The sequence below is a fragment of the Podospora pseudopauciseta genome, chromosome 3 (assembly GCF_035222475.1).
Source record: "Podospora pseudopauciseta strain CBS 411.78 chromosome 3, whole genome shotgun sequence".
NCBI classification, from domain to species: domain Eukaryota; kingdom Fungi; phylum Ascomycota; class Sordariomycetes; order Sordariales; family Podosporaceae; genus Podospora; species Podospora pseudopauciseta.
The window spans coordinates 1,824,880-1,844,875 of NC_085893.1; the positions used below are offsets into that span (position 1 = coordinate 1,824,880).

At 53.2% G+C, this 19,996-nt stretch overlaps 5 protein-coding genes across 5 annotated transcripts; 2 read left to right on the forward strand and 3 right to left on the reverse strand.

Annotated features, from left to right (window-relative positions):
* Positions 1-4,206: 4,206 nt before the first annotated feature.
* Positions 4,207-4,515, reverse strand: QC763_305145 (uncharacterized protein; the record flags this gene model as incomplete). Its single annotated transcript, XM_062910962.1, has 1 exon — positions 4,207-4,515. The coding sequence occupies one exon, from the start codon at positions 4,513-4,515 to the stop codon at positions 4,207-4,209; it is 309 nt and encodes a 102-aa protein (XP_062766953.1).
* Positions 4,516-5,524: 1,009 nt separating this feature from the next.
* Positions 5,525-6,007, reverse strand: QC763_0052670 (uncharacterized protein; the record flags this gene model as incomplete). The annotated part of the gene is made up of 1 exon (XM_062905781.1): positions 5,525-6,007. The coding sequence occupies one exon, from the start codon at positions 6,005-6,007 to the stop codon at positions 5,525-5,527; it is 483 nt and encodes a 160-aa protein (XP_062766954.1).
* Positions 6,008-12,267: 6,260 nt separating this feature from the next.
* QC763_305150 (uncharacterized protein) lies at positions 12,268-13,757 on the reverse strand (the record flags this gene model as incomplete). Its single annotated transcript, XM_062910963.1, has 2 exons — positions 12,268-12,528; positions 12,582-13,757. The coding sequence occupies 2 exons, from the start codon at positions 13,755-13,757 to the stop codon at positions 12,268-12,270; spliced, it is 1,437 nt and encodes a 478-aa protein (XP_062766955.1).
* A 516-nt stretch (positions 13,758-14,273) lies between these two features.
* QC763_305160 (uncharacterized protein) lies at positions 14,274-16,652 on the forward strand. The gene is made up of 2 exons (XM_062910964.1): positions 14,274-15,446; positions 15,511-16,652. The coding sequence occupies exons 1-2, from the start codon at positions 15,153-15,155 to the stop codon at positions 16,342-16,344; spliced, it is 1,128 nt and encodes a 375-aa protein (XP_062766956.1). The 5' UTR covers positions 14,274-15,152; the 3' UTR covers positions 16,345-16,652.
* Positions 16,653-17,589: 937 nt separating this feature from the next.
* Positions 17,590-19,959, forward strand: QC763_305170 (uncharacterized protein; the record flags this gene model as incomplete). The annotated part of the gene is made up of 2 exons (XM_062910965.1): positions 17,590-18,006; positions 18,170-19,959. The coding sequence occupies exons 1-2, from the start codon at positions 17,835-17,837 to the stop codon at positions 19,957-19,959; spliced, it is 1,962 nt and encodes a 653-aa protein (XP_062766957.1). The 5' UTR covers positions 17,590-17,834.
* Positions 19,960-19,996: the final 37 nt, after the last annotated feature.

Sequence of the window (19,996 nt, forward strand, 5' to 3'; positions counted from 1 at the left end):
GTCGGGTCCTCATAGGTCTGCTTAATTTTTGAATATATGTACATAGATGTAATTTGAATACCTCTCTCTATTTTCTCAGTGCTCTAGTCAAGAAGGCGTTGGACCGCATCGACGCATGGAGATCGTGCTGAAAGTCGTGTAAGTTGATGCTCCCGTGTTGCAACTGGTCGGTCTTTCTTCTCTCTCTTGCACCAGGCGACAGAGTCGTATCTCATATTTGCATATCTCATAAGCTGCGATCTCAAAAGTCAACACTTGCATTTGCGATTTGCCTACTTCGCTATGACTCCCAGGGTATTAGAATTACCCTGCTGAAGGCGCTGCCATTGCTGGGAATTACCCAATTACCAACAACGCCCCTATTGTCCACGGAGCTCCTAATCTTGCCAACCCATATTCTATCGGCAATGACCCCATTGTCGGCAACGATGTTGTTTCTGGCAATGTCACTCTTCACAGCAACACCTCATTGGTTACTGTGGATAGGGCTCGCCAAAAAAATGATGGGGAGAAAGGCAAGGAGCAAAAGGATGGGATTGACTGGGGCCACTGGATTAGCTTTAAGAGGATATAGAGGCTAAAACAGCTAACGTACTTTATAAGCTAGTCGGTCATATAAGTGGGCCGGTCACTTTTCGACCGCGACGCGTCCTCCTACACTCAACATCAACTTTCTCTACAACCCAACATGCCTCCTACCTTAAATGAAGCCAGGATAATCTTAGCCCTTGAAGCCATTCAAAAGACTCCAAAATTAAGCCTCCGAGCCGCAGCAAAGCTATATAACATACCATTCTCAACCCTCCGTGACCGACGCGCCGGCCGGCCTGCACGACGCGATACTACGCCTAAATCGAAGAAGCTCACTCAATCCGAAGAGGATGCTATTGTTCAATACGTTATTGAGCTATGTGAGCGAGCTTTTCCACCAAGATTGCGTGGTGTGGAAGATATGGCCAACCAACTACTGCGCGTACGCGACGCGCCCTTAGTTGGCAAGCTCTGGGCACACAACTTCGTCAAACGCCAGCCACAGCTCCATACGCGTTTTACGCGTAGATACGACTACCAGAGGGCTAAGTACGAGGATCCAAAGGTTATTAGGGAGTGGTTTACGCTTGTACGGAACACCAAGGCTAAGTACGGTATCGTAGATAACGATATCTATAACTTCGACGAGACTGGGTTTATGATGGGTATTATCTTCGCGGGCATGGTAGTTACGACCTCAGACGGCCTTAATAAGGCGAAAATAGCCCAGCCTGGTAACCGCGAATGGGCAACGGTGATCCAGGGAGTTAATGCCCTCGGCTGGGCCATCCCTCCTTTCATTATTTTGGCCGCGCAGTACCACCTTGCCAACTGGTATACCGAGTGCAACCTACCGTCTACCTGGCGCATCGCAACCACCGATAATGGCTGGACTACCAATCCAGTAGGCCTATATTGGATCAAGCACTTCGACTATCATACAGTGTCTCGTACAAAAGGCAAATACCGGTTGTTAATCCTCGACGGCTACGAAAGCCACCACTCGATCGAATTCGAGCGCTACTGCTAGCAGAACAACATTATCACGCTCTATATGCCTCCACACTCCTCCCACCTCCTCCAGCCACTCGATATTGGCTGCTTTGGGCCGCTAAAACAGGCGTACGGTCGCCAGATCGAGGACTTAATACGCATGCATATCAACCATATAAGCAAGTTCGATTTCCTCTATGCCTTCCGCAAGGCCTTCTTTGCCTCTATAACAGAGAAGAATATACAGGGTGGCTTTGCGGGTGCTGACCTTATACCGTACGATCCAGAGAGGGTGCTTTCTAAGCTAGATATAAAGCTTCATACGCCAACACCTCCAAACTCACGGCCCGGCACTGCACAACCTTGGGTCTCCCAGACACCACACAACCCTCGAGAAGCCAACTCACAGTCAACGCTTATTAAGACTCGCATTACCAACCATCAAAATAGCTCCCCGACTTCGATGTTAGCTGCAGTGGACCAGCTTGCTAAGGGTACAGCGGCTATAATGCACCAGGTGACTCTTCTTCGTGCAGAGGTCTCTTCGCTCCGTAAGGCCAATGCGGCACTAAGCAAGCGCCGGAGAGCCAAAAGAACACGTGTGAGGCTTGGAGGGTCACTTACTGTACAAGAGGCACAGGATCTACTGGATCAGAAGGCCGTGGGCGAGCAGGTAATCCAGGAAAATCGACAAAGTGGTGGTGGTACAGGGGGGTCTCGTACGAAGACTCAGTGCTGTGGTGTATGCGGCAAGCCTGGCCATAACGCGCGCACTTGCCAGGAGGCTGCAGATGCCTCAGACTCAGCTGTTTCTGATGTTATTATAGTTGGTTGATAGTTTCGTTGTATTATAATGGAGGATGGTATTCGAAGGGTGATTAAAAGTGACCGGCCCACTTATATGACCGACTAGCTTATAAAGTACGTTAACTTGTAGCTATATCAATCATCAGGGAAATAACCTTGGACGAAACAGGGTGGGTAACCTGTCCCAAAGATGCCTTAGGCACAAGAGGTATTCTGCCCTGTGGGCCTGGCAAGACGGCATGTCACTTGTTCTCAACGATTGGTTTCAGCCAATGTTTCTACTCTTTTGTCCTCAGCAATGCTTCCTGTCCTCCTTCTCCTCTCTTCCTGGCAGGCTGCAACAAGTTGAACGAAGGCTGGAGATTCAACCCGCGATTTTGAAGCTTTTCCCTTCTCCTTGCCTCTCTGGAGTATTAGCAACGTTACATCCAGGGAGGCCTTGCCCGCATCGGACAAAAGCTTCTTTGCATATGCTAGAATACCTCCTCACTAACCAACTGGCCTAAGTCTGCCCTCCCCATCCCTGCTGCGTCTGTGGCCACGCAGATAAGGCTCGCAGGTTGCCGCCCAACGGTACGTCACGCAGAGCGACAAGGCCTGGGCGCGGCGCTATCCCGCCATCGGGAACCTCATCGTGCACACCATCGTCGAGGAGGACAGCATCCCCGAGGAGGTCGACTCGATGTATTGCGTGAAGTATGGACAGACAAAGACGGTCCTCGCGATAGGCGAGATGAAAAGGAACCTTATCAGCACCGGCTCCTGGTAGGCGGGCAACATATACTCCATCCCAGGCCAGCAAAGGCTGTCTAAAGAACTCCGCCGGTGGGTGTCCCCTCTGGCCTTGGAGATCAGTGACGCATGTGACTGACGGTTGGACAGAACACCTCAGGAACGCCGCCAAATATCGGTGCCCGCAGGTCTACTGCTTCGACGGCGAGACGCTCCTCCTTCTTCAGTTCCAGGCCATCAATAAAGCTGATATGGAGGCTGCAAACTGTCGGGTGGACTTCTGGGTGATCCCGCGCGTGAACAGCCACACTACGCTCCGCGTGGTAGATGTCTACACCGGAGCGATGAAGTGGGTGCATGAAGAGGACCCGGATTTCGCCGCGTGGGAGACCGACAGTGGCCTCTGGGAGCATCAGGGATGGGCCTCATCTCCATTCTGCTGCATCAAGGGAGACCAAAAGCGACCATGTTGGGGGCGGATAATCAGGAAAGCAAAAAGACAAGCTATGTTTCCTGCAGCGTACTCTAACCCGGCTCCCGGACTCGTAAATGCCTAACGCGTGAAAAGTAGGAAGAACTATACGTCATTGGAAGGTGAATGTGACACTACCTTATGTGCTCGATGGGGCGTTGGTGATAGCCGGCGGAGGATAGCTGATGCGAGGGAGGCAAGGGAGACCTCCCTTGGCCTGTGGGCTGGAAATTTGATTGGTGTTGGAAGCGCATTGCCTGGCGATGGCAAGATACAGCTGACTAGCCCCCCAAAAGAAACAAATCCCCCTGGTAACGTTGCCTTTGTGCCATTTCATCCCAGGCAAACTTCCACGTCCTTCAAGCTGTTGTTCTTAAGACGCTCCTGACCGAAGCTTGATTCTCAGTTTCCGTGCCTCACGACCCATTATCCCCTTCGATATGCATTACAAAACCAAAACCATGATCTTCGTCAACAACGACCCTCCAGCAGTGCCACGGCTAGGGCCGAAGCTCGGCGGCCGCGCCGTGCCCCCCGCCCTTTTCAAATACCTCAAAGACCATTTTCAGAAAGCCAGTCACCGGGCGCCGCATTTGGATACCCCGGGATGATGTCAAGGATATCCGATAGATTTACCATGTTGTCAAAATCTGGGTCCCAAGGGAGGGAATCTATATGGGCCACTCCGCCTCTCTCCTCTTGTCCCCCGGCTGTATCCTCGGCTTCCATCTCTTGGCTTCCATCTGGCCTGGAGCCTGTTCGGGGGTGCCGGAGATATCCTTGAGCATATCGTTCATGTTGAGGGGGTTGTCAATGCCCAAGTTCCAAGGGAGGACATCTCTGCCGTTCAGCCCGCCTGCCTCCTGTTCGCCTTCGACGTTGTTGTCAGCTTGGGCTATCTGACCTTGAACCTGGTCGTGGATTCCGGGGATGCCCTTGAGGATCTCGTCCATGTTAATATTCTTGAGGATCTCATCCATATTGGTGTGACCTTGGGGATCTCGTCCACGTTGACGTCCTTGAGGATATCCTCCATGTTGATGCCGTTATCAAGGCCAGAGTCCCAACGGGGGCCCACAATCGCCGAGAAATCCGCCAGTCTCCTGTCCGCCCTCGACTCTGTCTTCGACTTGGATCTGGCCTTCACCCTGAGCCTGATGCTGGCCTTGATCTTGGTGCTCGACTCTGTTTTCGGCTAGGATCTGACATTCACCCTGAGCTTGATCCTGGCCTTGATCTTGTTGCTGGAAGTGGGTGATCGAAATGATCATCGACGTTGCTCTCGGGCTGCTCTTCGGGCCGGTGCCATTTCATGCGAGGGATCATGTGGGAGTGATCTGGATTATGACCATCCCATTTCCATCATTCTGCACACCTGATCGGGGGCGGCCCTCGCTACACCGTTGTGGCCGTGCGCATCGTCGACCGGAGAGGCTGTCAGGGTGTTGTTGGGTGTCCTTGGAGCTCCCCTCCGTCTCGCACCCCCTCTCTGTGGCTTCCACACCCCTGCCTTGATCTGCTTGTTTCGATGGTGGTCCGTGAATGGCCTCCTCTGCTCCCTCGCTTGTTTCTTGGCAGTCTTTATCTCATCCGGGGACATTCCAGTAAAATCAAACTCGGATGAAATTCCAGGGGACTGTTCGCTCTTCCTTGTTAACGCCGCTTAGTTCCTTGGCGGCTGAGTGGTGCTGATTCGGATCGCGGAGTTGCTCTGTCGGCTGGTGGGGAGCCGTTCTAAGACTCTCTAGTTATAGCGGTAGTAGGGGAGACAATATTGCGGCCAATGGGTATGTGCTGCGGAATACCTGGGACCAAACCACCCTGCTGTTGAAGATTGTTTGGAGAAATGGGAGTTGGCTGCGCTGAGTGAAGGTGGGGTCCTCCGCTTGAAACTGATGACCTCGAGCCCTTCGAGTCGGGTGGCGTCTGTGGAGGCTGGTGTAGATGCCTTTCTTTTGTTGTTGGGGGAGGTCCCGCAGTAGGACCATTCTAGAGCTCTACTGGAGCAAGGCTCCCACCAGCTGGTTGGACATGGCTGGGCATTGTGGTTGCAACGGTTCGCTGATTCACCGTCTTGGCCTTTTGGGCCCAGTTGTCCCGGTTGTTCCACAGGTCGATGAGACCTCGGAAGCCTCTCTTGGTAGCATGGTGAATTAGGCGCTTCAGGTCTCCTTGACGGGGTAAGACGTCATCGCGCTCGGAGATGAAGCGAATCAAATAAGTTTCCGTCTTCAATAGTTCTCCGAAAGAGCGATAGGCCTGTGATGTCGCAGCCTTGTTCTTGTTCGAAAAGTGGTGCTCAGTCCATCTCTTTTCACAAGTTCTCAACCACTTCTGGTGAGAACATGATTGATCGCCGGAGTTGACAAGTCGTGAAGCCGTCTCCAAGTCGGCGTAATTCTCGGCCTCCTTCCTCCAGGATTTTGTAAAGATATCCCAGTAGACTTCAGCGGCTCTGTTGCGCAGTGGCATTGGTACAAGTGGCAACCCGCCTGTCTTATGCTGAGGGTTGGTTAAACGCGCAACGGAAGTGCGGATGAACCTTAGCGCATCGTCGCACAAGAGGAGAGACGGGACGCGGGGAGGACATGAACGTTCTGGTGGCGCCATGACAATGAACAGCGTAAATATCAAGTCCACAGTCGACTTGTCTGAGGGAAAGGCATTCAAGATCGAGGTCGGAGTCGCACGTCTAGGCGTGCAATGAAATTGCCAAAGCCTCGATCACAGACCTTGAAAACCCCCAAATCACACCCAGACACGCGACTAAACGACGGCAATGAGTAGTGATTTGTGATCTTGAAATGCATAGGAACTGTCAAGCGCGCTTGTGGAAAAGGGAACATCGTGACTTGCCAGAACCGACATGCTCAGCATCGACCGCAGGGGCAGCTTGGGAAGAGGAAGACATGATTGTGACTGTAAGACTGTGAGGTACACAGTTAGATATGGCTCATGCCATGTGTAACTAATGTCGTGGACTTACTCGACTGTGGTGATAGAAAAGAAGAAAAAATCACATCGCAGCTGTTGTCCATGCCCGAGTAAAAGCAGAAAAAAGAGCAGCAGAGAAGAGAGAAAGTGAGAGGGGGAGGCACAGTAAATAGTTGAGGGCAGGGCGGGTCTCTCTCTGCTTGCAAATTTCAAGATTTGCACGCGTCGACATGAGCTCTGCACGCACTGTGTCCTGACGACGACAGTCGATGATGGCGGCGGCACTTGCAACTTATACGCCGACTCAGTAAGAGCAGTCGCCAATGTTGAAGTCATGATGTCTTGTCTTTCAGGGGTAATGTTTACATGTGGTGTAATCCACCAGCCACCCCCTGATATCCATAAATGAGGCTATACAAAGTACAGATAAATCACTGCCTCCTACCCTTTTCCGCATCTCGTTATCTTCCATCTTCAATGATCTATAGATCATTGAAAATACAACCAAAGGCATCAACACATCAGCTCAACATCCCCTTCTGCAGGCTCCATGCCAAGACCTACAAATCACCCCCCTAACTTGGAAAGAGAAGCAGTTATTCCTTCTTTGCAAACCCTTTCCAGACCTTACTTTTCAGGCAGGATTAAGAAAGAAATCGGCAAAACCTCCTCGTGACTCACTGGCCCAATAGGGTTGTTTTAGGAGCAAGTTAGAAGACTGGATAAAAGAATGGACAGAGATAAGCTATCTTGTCTGCCTGTTATACTGATAAGAGACACGCCGAGTATATCGTTGACATGTCGCATGGCGTGGGATAGGGAAAGGTTAGTTCGTTGTACCGCCAGTTGTATATTAATACTATGAACATGAGAAACGAACGTATTGTTATGCAGGGCACGGGCGGTAGAGCAGGAAGTTTAACTTTGACTCTCCACCGTCTTGGGATGGTGGTCGGAGACAGGAATATCGTGACTTGTTGCCTGAGTATGACTAGGAGAGATGCTGTCGCTGAAGAATATGCACCAACATATATCATAATCTTCCCGCCCGTTCTAGCCGTATCCATCTTTCCCGGTGACCTCAATTTATCTTGAAAGCGGATGATACGTGATACGTAAGACCGAGATTCTCATTCAAACCAAAGCCCTGATTGGCCCGGCTGTTACCTATAAACATCAACACTGGCAAAGCGATGTGGGAGATTGGGAGTGAAAGTCATACATAGCAAAAAGAGTAAAAGAAGCGCAAAATTTATAAGAGGCAAGCAACACGGTACATCTTTCAAACCACGATACCGCCCCCCCAGCCTTTACCATTTCCCACACCACCGCTGCCGCGCTCTAGACCCTATCATATCCCTTCAACTCTCCAAGGTTCCACCCCTTGGTCTGAAAGTGACGGGCGATCCATTGATCACCCTCATCGTCCTCATGCCCACACCCAGCCCTCGTCCCCATTTTTCACTTCCGCCGACATAACCACCTTCATCTCGAACCTCCGTCGAGGCTAACCCACCCGCAAAGGTCTCACTCGACTCGAGCCAAGAAAGACACCGCCGTCGATATCATTCCTTCCCCACAAACACATCAGAAATCCCAAGATCCCCCCATCCCAAAACCGAATCCTCATATCGCCTCCATGCTCAATCCCCTCCGGTGCGACATCCTCCCAAGCCAGAAAATCCCCAACCTCTCCATTCTCAGTATGACCATCCTGGACAATCCCGAGCCACATCACTGAGAGGTAAGGTAGCTAGGTGACAAACACCTCCGCTTCACTACTTCTGCCGATCCCCGTGGCTGACTACCTTCTGACGTCAACGTCTGTCTCACGCAGGCCCTCCCCAACGCTGTCTTGCGATGGTGGTTTCCGTGGCTTCTCCGCTATTTTCGACCACAGGAGGTTGGTGGGTCATAGCTCAGACGGCCGTTGCAGGCGGCGATCATGTTGTTGGTGCTCATATGGACCAGCCGATGGTGACCCTTGATTAGGCAGTTGGCCCTGCACCTGGGGCCCGGGCGCCTTGTACCGGTGACTTGGGAATCTGAGTATCTGGCTCGTTGGCTTCCACTTGGGAGCCAGGGTCTTGCGTGGGTGGCAATGGACTGATACCGGTCTGGGACAACAGGGCTAGACGGCTGCTTTGGAGAGAGCCGTTTCGGAGTCGATGGTAGTGGTGAACATCGAACCCCTCCTGGAATGTTGGACCACGGCAAATATGGAACTAATCAGACTGGAAAGTCCGAGTCTACACTGTATCCGGCAGCTCGGGTCAGCCCCAGCACGGAACAACAATCGTGAGCCTGCAGCAGGAATCCAGCTCCTCGACCTTCGTGGTCTTGGACGTTGCGGTACAGACACCTGGCCAGCCGGGGGAGGGGGATTTCTGGGGGCACAACCGCATCCCGGCAACGCATCGTCCGCCCAGGTGTTGATCCAGTGGTAAAACTAGACCTCTCCGACAGAGACTGTATCGGGGATCGGGGTGAGAACCTCCGCTTGTCTCGTCCCAGATGCTCCGATGGGTGCAGCACAATCCTCTAGTGCTGGTAGGTGCCCGGTCATTGCCCTTGGGCGTTTTGTGAAATAAGGGGTATATGTAGGTAAAGACAGTCGAAATCGCTGAGAACGAGGCACCCCTGTACTTGTACTGCCGGTGGCCGTTTCGTCAACCAGTCTCTGTGGATGCGTGTAGTCTCCTTAGTGCTGATGAGGAAATGCCATGCTTCGGCATAGAGAAGATAATGGGGGGCTTTTATACTGCCCCATTCAAATGCTCGGTATGTCTCGTCAAACTCTGGCTCTCAAACGATTCTCTCAGCAATCATCCTGGCCGGGAATCTGCATTGCTCTTGGGCTAACTCCCTGTCAATGGCCACTGGGGTAGGTGAATAATGTGATCGACACCAAAACTGAGGCGAGGTTTAGAGGGATCATAATCTGTGGAAGATGGTAGAGGTGGTGGAAGAGAAAAGAGTGAAGGCAGCCATGAAAGCAAGACAGTAATCCCTCCCGCAAGGACCCCGCCCGCGATCAAAGGCACCAAGCTCCTGGTCAACTTAACACGCATGGAACCGCCGGTCGAGGGCTGGCTTTGCTGCGTAGAGAAATGAAAAGACTTTTATCCAGAGTGAGCAGTTTTCCCACAACCTTTGTTGGGGCGTTCGGCCCCCAAGAATAGACTCCTTCCGCTCGAGTGCCTTGGTTGGTTGGTAACGGCGATAGCTGAGGGTACAGTTGGGTTTTTGAAGGTTGATATGCCGGAAAGTACCGCTGATGGTGATGTGAAGGAGCAGCATAGATGGGTGATAGTCGCCGTCCGGTGGCTCCTCACAGAAAGATGGATGGGATGTGTCGACTGGTCGAAGGTTACAGTGATCCAGAACTGTTGATCTTGGGTGCTTTATGTCATCACAGCCCTTAAGCCCTTGACTGATGTTGGCGTACCCACCAGACATTCAATCACCAATCCCTACTTTTCTCTCCACAGGTTCTCCGTCAGTATGACCTGGCTGGCAATGATCAAGAGGACAGGATGGTGAAGGCTCAGAGGTAGATTTTAGATCTCCTCAACATACACAAGTTAGCCCGAGAACAGGCACACCAGAATGGAAAAGGCATACCTAGAGGCGTGGATGAAGCTGTGATTTCCAGCGGAGCACAAGAACGGCATCAGAATGGCTCCTCGAAGACATTCTGCTTTGCGGCGGTCAGGGCCTTGAATGATATCCTCAAGCTTGTCGAGACATTCATCATCAACAAGCACAAGTTCCCACTCAGAATAGTCGGCAACAACTCCCGCCACGACTCTCCAAGTACCGGATGGCACCACCTCGGACAGATTGTCCACCCGCCCAATGTCGCTGCCGCTGTTCTGACTGGTCCGGGTGTGTTTGGACATTGAGCCCGTGATCCTCTCTAGTGCCCTCTCCTGTTGTGCCTTCTTTCTCAGGTTCTAGGTACGGTGATGACAAGAATCGCAGCTGCGAAAAACTTCTCCCAAAGGTTGCCGCAAGCTGATCATGGGCCCAGGAGATCTCGATGAGCTGTGCGGCGGGAGGCTTGCAAGGGGATCGGGGTTGTCAGTGTATGTGGCTTTGACAATGCCGCAAGCCAGAACGACGCCGACACTTCCTCAGATTCCCTAGCCGTGGCTGCAAATCTCGTGAGCCGGTTTACACACCTTCATCTCTGTAAGGAAACCTTGTCGGAACAGGCGGCGGACGTGCAGATCCTGTTAGGACCCGCCCCCTTCTTCGCCTTCTTCGGTACCGTGAAGCCCGGTTTCTTCCTGGTGTCGGTGAGATGATCCCGAGTACACTGAGCACACCGAAGTTGAACCGTCTGGGAGCTCGACCGGGGACCGTGCAGGTATTTCCCTGAGTCGTGTGGGGGATCGTGGGTACGGCTGGTCGTCAAAAGCCCGGTAAGTGAGAGATCAGGTATGGCTAGGTCAGTTAGATAAGTAGACCAGGTAAAGAAAGGTCTTCCACAACGGGAAATGTAAAGTGGGTAGTGATATATATGGGTAATGATGTAAAGCGAGAAAATTCGACCGAATAGAACTCGCCAGTGTGAACAAGGCTTTGACCCTAGAAGAAAAGGTCGCCTGGCCCCAACAGCCCTTGGAGGCCATTCTGTGTATGGGCTCTGTGTTGGGCTTCTCCAGCTGTCGTTGAATTCGCTCAGAGGAAGGTCAGCCCAGGAACAGTAGGTGCTCAACAACTAGACCAGAAGCAGGAAACTCCTTTGATGCTTGAGAAAGGCCAACAAAAGCGCCGGCCCCATTCAGATAGTCTGGGGGCTCAGGTAAGTCAAGGAAAACGTCAGCACCTCCGGCAAGGGCTGCAATTCTGATAAAGGCCCCCTGGAACCATGCACCCCTGGAACTAATTCCACCACACGACGGCGACGAGAACCACGCAACTGATTTCGCCGTGAAGTCGGTTTTGCCAGAAAAGATCCTTAAACCCATTACCAGCACTCATCCCACCAACACAACCAATCTCAGTGAACATTACCGAGCACAATACTCGACCCCGACATTCCGGTTCACCCCAAGACAAGCCCCCAGCCCGAGCATGTTACTTGTGTGGCCGCCCAGCCAGTCCCAAGCCAGGCGAGAGCCAGGAAACAGTCTCGGGGCTTGGACGCGGTTTGTGATGCCCAAGGTAGGTAGGTGGATGCTGGTCAAGGTGAAAAGGTGAAAGAAAGGAAAGAGGTTTTTGCTATCACGATGAAAACCAATTGGTGGTGATAGAAATTGAGAGAGAGATATATATATACCCTTCTGTCTGTCTGTCTGTCTTAACGTGAGAGCAGACATCAGGTCTTGAACACAAATGCTCAGAAGCAGGACAATGATGCTGAAGACAATGTGAACGTAAAGATGAGACTGATGTTGGGAATGAAAACTTCTAGCTGTGAATGTTACAGGCCTATTATACCCATCATTTACCCTTTCCCCCTCCCCACCAGGCCATAACTGCCGGCGCCATCGTCGGTGCTTGTCTTGAAAGAAAACCTCCGTTTGGGCTATGCATGTGTTCGCAAGCATAAAGCAGCTGCACCGAGCGTTTCCATCTGCCATGCACCGTCTGTTTGGGATGTGTTTGTCCTCTGGCATTAGCGTCCCCCGCACCGTCACGCATGGTCAAGAGACCTTCAGAGATGCTACAACCCGGAAAGAAATAAACGCCCTGTTTTTACTCTATGTGTAACATACCAGTTCGCCACCAAATCCAGTACTCCTCCCTTCCCGTAACTTCATGATCAGTGTCCCATCGGAATCCTCATCCTAAGAGACCTCCTCCACCATCCTGCCCGAAGCCAAACCACCCTTGATGAAAACCCTCCCAGCAGGTCCAGCCAATATCTCATCCGGAACAGACACCTTGCTTCCGTCTTTGTTGTTGACCCACCTCACAAACATGGGATCAGCACGGGGGGCAGCCTCGGCGGTGCCATCCGGGGTATCATACCCACCCGCGGCAAGAAGCGCATTCTTCCGGTTTGTCTTGGGCGCTTGCTTCTTGAGGAGCTTGTTGATGGTTTCCATCTAAGACACCATGTTAGTTTTGTTCTCAGTAAAACAGACAAAGGCAAACAAACCTTGACCTCCTCATTCCGCTTCTCGCTCAGATTCCGTCTCCGTCTGGCCATCTCGGCACGTCTCATGGACAGCTCCTCGGCGGTGAAAACCTTCTTCGCTTGGACCTCATCAGACAGCTTAAGGTACTCGTGAGATGCCTCTCCAAGCTTAGCCCTCTGTCTGGCCGTGAGTTTTGACAGATCTGGTGTTCCCCCTCTGCTCCCCAGCTCGCTGTCCAGATCATCATCCTCCCCCCCTTCAGCATCCTCATCATCAACCACAATCTCCTCCTCTCCCTCGGCATCAATATCCTCCTCCTCCCCCTCAGCATCCTCCTCCTCCTCCTCCTCTTCCTCCTCCTCTTCCTCCTCGGCATCAACTCCCATGGTAATATCCTCCGGCTCGCTCTCCAGCTCACTAAGCTCCTCATCATCGTCATCATCAGCGTAGTGAATAGCCGGTTTAGCCTTGACAGGCGTGGTCTTTGCCTTGCTGGCAGGGACAGCCACGCCCCTCTGAGGCTTGGTGACCTTGATAGCAGGCGGCGGAGGAGCAATGGACATGTCGACATCCTCATCATCGTCCTCTTCCCCTTCAGCATCAATGTCCATGTCATCCCCATCGTCCATATCCTCATCTTCATCCTCTTCTTCTTCCTCCTCCTCTTCGTCTTCCTCATCGTCGTCATTTTCTAGGTCGTTTCGGAGACCGGAACGGTTGCTGTTTCCCTTAACTTCAATCTCCTGTTTCGGCTCCTCCTCTTCCTCGTCTTCGTCTTCCTCCTCCTCATCTACGTCGTCGCCCTCGCTACTTTCGATAACATAGCGATTTCCGCCTCCTCTGGTCCGTTTCCCTCCTGAAGATCCTGGCCGGGTGGTGGAGGTGCTGGGGATAGCTTTCCGTTTGCTGTTGTTGTTGCTGTTGTTGTTGTTGTTGTTGCTGCTTGTCCCGCTGGTGGCCTGGCGAAGCTTGCTAGATGAGGTCTTGACTGTTAAGTGGATATGCTGGTCGGCATCTGCAGGACCGGTGGGGGAGGATCCGGGTCTCCGCGACACAGAGGCGATGCCGTTTCCTGAACGGCGGTTGGACGAGCGTGACGACATGGTGCGCTCGTTATCCTTGTTATCTCTGTCGGCGAGGTCAGTGATTTTCACGGTGGCGCGCTGAGCGGCCGAGCGACGCGGCCGGGACGACATGATGGAAATGATGCGTGTGGGTGATGAAACGTGGGAGTGAAGAGTGAGAGTGAGAGTGAGAGTGAGGGCGAGAGTGAGAGTGAGAGCGAGAGTGAGAGTGAGAGATGAGGAATGTTAACAATTGATGATGTGGCTGGTGGCTGGCTTTGTTGGTCGGTTGGCTGATAATGCCCTATGGATAGTAGCGTTGATGTGTGGAGGTTGCGAGAGAGACAAGGCACGTCGTCCGAATAAGCTTGCCTCGCCTTGCCTCGCCTTGCTTTGCCTTGCCTATGCCTTGCCGTGTGTGGGCGGCGTGTGGTGTGTGATTTGCGACTGTGTGAGATGGACGCGGGCGTGCCAATGGCCAGAAAGGCTCTCGACCAGAATTTGAGCCTTCCCCAATTCATTCGCGGAGCTGTGTGTACTTCTTTCCAACCGTTGCACTTGGTCAAAAAGTAGGTTTCACAAGGTGTTTGCCGGCTCCGGCTCCGACAGACGCCGCCTGCACTTCGAACTGTCGGTCGTCTCGTCCCATCTCTCTCTCTCTCTCTCGCGCGCGCGCACTCCCTGGAGGCGCGATGCAGATCACAGATCACCCCAGAGAGCAGAGAGTTGAGGCCGGTCGTGTTTCTCAGGGGGCAAAACCGCCACCATCATCACAACCGTCCACCCACATTCTCATCATCTCTCACTTGAGTCGCAAAAAAGATCACTCACATTGGGTGTTTTGCGACGGACTACCTATCTCAACGGCTTGCTGCGTTCTGGCGGCGGTGTAATCAGCAAGACTGTTTCTCAATGGTGGCTCTCTGGGCTGTCGACGTCATCTTTCATCAATGGACCGTCTGGGGCACTCAATCTCGATTGACATACCAGAGTGTTTGTGGATCAGTTGTTCGATAGCGACCCTCTCACAGTGAGCGGCAGGAACACATAAATGTCTGTCAGGCAAGACAGACACGGCAGAGAGTATGAGGTGATGGTACAAAAATGACAAAAAGTACACTCGGAATAAACGAAATGATACACCGCAAAGAACACGGCAAAAAATGACCTCTTCTTCTTCTGTCTGACAGATGGAGCTCGACTCGAATCGGATTGAGGATATACAAACACTTGACCGTGATTGATGGCCGGTGGGATAGTGGATCGTGGCCCCGCCGACGACCCCAGAATTTGGCGTCTCTAGTTGTGGGGCCGTTGCTGGGTGCTGTTATGAGTGGGGTCACGTCCAAGGCGCCCAGACCAGGCCCATCCCGGCACCAGCGCAATTGGGCGAGCCTCGGTAACAATTTCACGGCCAAGTGACGCTGTTGTTGATGACGGCTGTCGGTTTCCATCTTTCTTTATTTTCGACTCTTGTCACTCCGGCTGTTCCTCTTACTCGCATCAGCCATTACCACAGCCAGCAGCATGACCGACGCCGACAAGAAGCCAGACCCAGAAGTCCCCGCGGCCACAGAGCCCGCCGTGCTCGAGACGCCCCCGACAAACATCGAGCCATCAACAAACACCGAAGCTGAGTCTTCCACTGCACCGGCGCCAGAGAAGACGCGAGAAGCCACCCTCGAGCAGGCGCGCATCTTTCTCAAAGACACCGAGACCCAAAAGGCGACCGCAGCACAAAAAACAGAGTTTCTCAAGAGCAAAGGGCTGTCGGATAGTGATATTCAAGACCTCCTAAAGGAAGTTACCCAAGATGCGCCAGTACGTTTTTCTCTGCCATATTGCTTACCAGCATATATCAAACTAACCTTTTCATCTCCCCCAGCACCTCGACCAACAACCACGCCTAACCACCACCACCTCCTTCCTCCCAAAAGAAGACCGCCCCCCCATCGTCACCTACCCCGAATTCCTCACCACCCCCTCCCGCCCCCCACCCCTAATCACCCCAAACATCTTCCTCAACACAGTCTACGCCTTCACGGGGTTGTCAACCCTCATCTACGGCACCTCCAAGTTTGTCCTCGAACCCATGGTCACCTCCCTCACCGCCTCGAGGATTGAACTCGCCACAGCAGCGAATGATAACCTCTCCAAATTGGTCACCAAGCTAGAAGAAACCGTTTCCCAAATCCCAACCTACCCCTCCCACGACCAGGACCACTCCCCTCGTCAGTCACTAGACATGCAATCCCAATACGACGATCCAACCGAGCTGTTCCACCGCGACATTGGCATCCAGACAGAAGACACACCCCGCTCCTCCCTCAACTTGTCTACTCCCCTCTTTCCTGGGAACGCAAAAGAAACGGCTACGAATTACCAGGCCAGACGTCTGTCTGGTCTGGTCAAGTCTTTGAGACAAGTTAATGAGGGGTTGGCGAGCCAGTCGGAGGGTTACGCGGATGTGAAGACGGTGCTGGAGGTGATGAGGGATGATTTGGAGGGTTTGGCAAGGGAGACGAGCGGGGAGGTGTATGGGGGGTACAACATGTACGGGGCGAGGCAGGAGAGGGATGATGAGATTAGGAGGGCGAAGGAGAATATCAGGAGGGTGAAGGGGGTGCTGTTGAGCAGCAGGAGTTTTCCGGGGGATAGGTCGGGGGTTGTCACGGCTGGGCAGGGGCGGAGGGGGGGGTTTGGGATTGGGGGGAGGTAGATTGATGGATTGCAGGGTCTTGTAAGGGGGTGGTGAGGGGGTGGAGTGTATTCTTGGTTTGTTTGATGATTAATGGAGATATGGTATGGTTACACAGGAGATGGAAGCGTTGATGGATGCCAGGAGGATCCAGACAGGTTTTCAATATTGAACGGCTTCCCGAACATGTTGTGCTTACAGAAGCTAGCGGAATACAAAAACACTCGGACAGCTCGGTTGTGTGTGCTACGGGATCGATCAAAAACAAAACAACCTGCTGGAGATGCACAGGAGATGCTCGATTTGGGATTCCCATGGACGCGCTACAAACTACAGAGAGGTGGCGGCGTCTTGGCTAGTGCGGGTGGGTGTGGTCATCTGTCAGTTTGTCGAGCATGGGAATTATTGGTTACACTTACAGGTCTAGGTCGGTATGCAGGCTCGTTTGTTAGGCGATGGATGGGTGGTGAGGGGCAAAATGGGTACAGCGGGAGGTTTGTCAGCTTGGAAAGTGGTGGTGGACAGTTTGACCCTCCTGCTTTGTGTTACGCAGCGGGAGTGGGAGGTGGGAATAGCTCGGTGTTGTGAGGAGGGACGGTGGAATTATTCTTCAAAATCACCCGAGCTGAGACCTGCCACAGAGGTAGCTACACACCGCTTGGACGGTAGAAATTATACATAATCAATTCTTCCCTGTCTATAAAAGAGGATATAATTCAGGGTCTGTACCGAAAGCAAAAGGACCTTTCAGCTCTAGACCAAGCTTGTTCCCAACCTCTTGAACGGGGCGGCCGGCCAATGTAGTCTCGATCGCATGCCGAGAGAGCAGGTTGCAGATGATGGAGGCACTGCAGCGTTGCATTTACCAAGCACAAGAGATGTACTATGTATGTATGTATGTATGTACACAGACGGCGGCCGGCGGGCATCCATTCAAGTCCCCCGCATCAAGTGGGAGTGTGATGTGAGGTGGATGGTAGGAGAGAAAAGAGAAAAAACACGCCACCAGTTCACCCAGTTTGGATGGAAGAAAGGGGTATAGGGCGGAGAATGGGATTCGAGGGGATTCCCAGTGACAACTGACACGAATTAGTGCCGTCTGAGGAACAAAAGTCAAAGCGGTTTGGCAGCAAGTCCACAAGTCACACGATCTCAGCAGATGGCCCCAAACCTACATGTCACTGGCGCCGGGCCCCACCACAAACGGGTGGAGTGGGGTTGTTTTTTTTTTTGGAGTTGCTGGTTGCCCAGTGGTGGTGGAGACGAAGGATTTCAGGTGCCGTTTCTCAAAATTGAGATATTGATTCTCATCCACTGCGCTGGGAACCACTCACAAGACAATCAAAACAAGGCTCGGGATCTCTTCGTTAGTGGCGTGTTCCTGAACATAATCCTCTCTCAAAAACAAGGAACGAGGCTCGGCCAGAATCGGTAGACACAGAGAGGAAAAAACGGCCATCGGATCCTGCCGCTTCCCCAGACTCGGGGAACACAGCTTTTGCAAGAAAGCCATGCACTCGAATGAGGGAGGGCCAGAAGCGCCCACAGACACAGACACCACGCCGATCAACAAAGACCCCGCCACGGTCACAGCCATCCTTGATGAGAGAGACACCGCTCATGATGCAAGTCAGGACGGGACTAGTGCTGCCACTGCCACTGCTGTCAGACTCACATCACCTGGTATGTTTTTGTCTCTTGATCCTCTTCTTCTTCTTGTTCTTCTTCTACTCTGATCAACATCCCTCTCAACCCTCCCTTGCTCTTCCTACACTACACTATGTCTTATCCCCCCACAAGTCAATGCGCAGATCGCTAATGTGAGCTTTGCTGTGCCTGCCTCCAGACTTGGGCGCACCAGGCCTTCTTGGCTCAGGAATCATACCACTTTCAGCGCCCGTCACCCCGCACTCTCAGCACCCCCCCGGCCAGCGTCAACTGCCCCCAGCACCCCCAATCTATTATAAAGTCACTCCGGCCCCGTCACCGTCGCGTGAGGCCAACGGTGGCGACCACGACTCGTCTGTGAACTACCCTCCCAACAACAACCACACACCAAAAGCCATGATTTTCTCAGACCTCTACAAGTCACCGAGGTCGCCCTTCAGCAAGCTCCGCAACTCCCTGCCTCACCACCCCCCGCCGCCCTCAGATATCGATGCCGACCTCGTCAGCAAAGACAAGGCCAAGCAAAAGGAGGCCGTAAAGCGGTACCTCGCCGAGAGGGTCAAAAACGACTGGGAGTTCACGTGGCCGCCCGTGACACCATCATCACCACCACCACCAGTCATCCCGGTAAACTCACCGCCAACCCCCGCTGAATCAGAGCAGTCGACCGTTGTCAACGGAGACGCTCCACTGCCACCGGCAACCGGACCCACATCAACAACATCAGCCGAGCATGTGCTTCCGCCAAGCACTGGTGAAGCCATATCGGCGCCCAAAACGGGGACCGAGAATGACGATGAGGACGATGCAAACAGGGATTCGGGAGAGGAGGCAGACTCGGAATCGGAGAACGAATCTGTCTACAGCACGATATCCGAAGATTTGGCCCATTTCCAGCCAAGAGCCGAGTGGACATCTGATCTTTCGGATGACGATGGGTTGCAACCCGTCCCATCACCCTTCCGGTTCAACAGCCCGGACGATGTCGGCACCGCCGTGCGCATCTCAATGGGATCAAAACGCACTCGGAGGAGGAGAGCCGTGAGAGAAGAGGCATCCTGGAATCCAGGTCTCGCATGCTTCGAAGCCCGCCGTGACGCCTGGACAGGTGCCCGGACCGTCCGCGTGAAGCCGAAACCGGCTCCCCCCACTTCGCCGTCTACCGGCCGCCGACTTTCGTTCTGGAGACTTCATCGCACCGAGTCATCCAGCTCTCAGCACTCTACTCCGGGCTCGGCGCCACCCCAAGCCTCCCCCATCAACCCAACGGAAACCCGCACCTCGCACCAAACCGACATCTCGGCCATCACCCCTCCTCTCTCCGAATCCGACTCGGCCAAAGAGCAGCCTATTCAGCAGACCACATCCCACGAGTCCAACACGGTCTATCCAGTCGAAACACTCATTCCCGTTCCAGCTCCGTTACTCCCGCCACAAAACCCCATGCGCGCGTCCATCACCCCGTCCATGTACTCTTCTCTCTACGATAAACTCGTCGTCCAAGGCCTCCAACCAGCCTGCCCGGTAAATCTGTCGGATATGATTCGCGCCTGCGTCGTGGGCTGGAAACGCGACGGCGAATGGCCACCACGATCCAACTACACGGCTCCGTTTCCTGTTCCTGTAGCCGCCACCACGGCCGAACTCGTTGCCATGCGTCAGAGAAAGGCGCAGCAACAACAAAAGATTAATGCCGCCAGGAAGGCCGCCGCGAGCACTTCTCCACCGGTGTCCTCCTCGCCTGGGTCGACGGTGAGGAGGATGAGCTTTGGGTTCCTGGGGAAAACCACCACGCATGAGGAGCAGAAAGATAATAGCCATAGTGATGAGACGGGGAGTGGAAAGGCGCTGTTTAGGAGGAGTCTGCAGAGGGTGTTGAGTTTGGGACAGCATGGGCATGGGCATCCGGTGGGGAGCCCGCCGCAAAGGGAGGTGATGGGGGCTGCCTTGGGGGCTGCTATGACTTAGGGATGGACAGGAGGGTGATGTATATGAGGTCGTATGA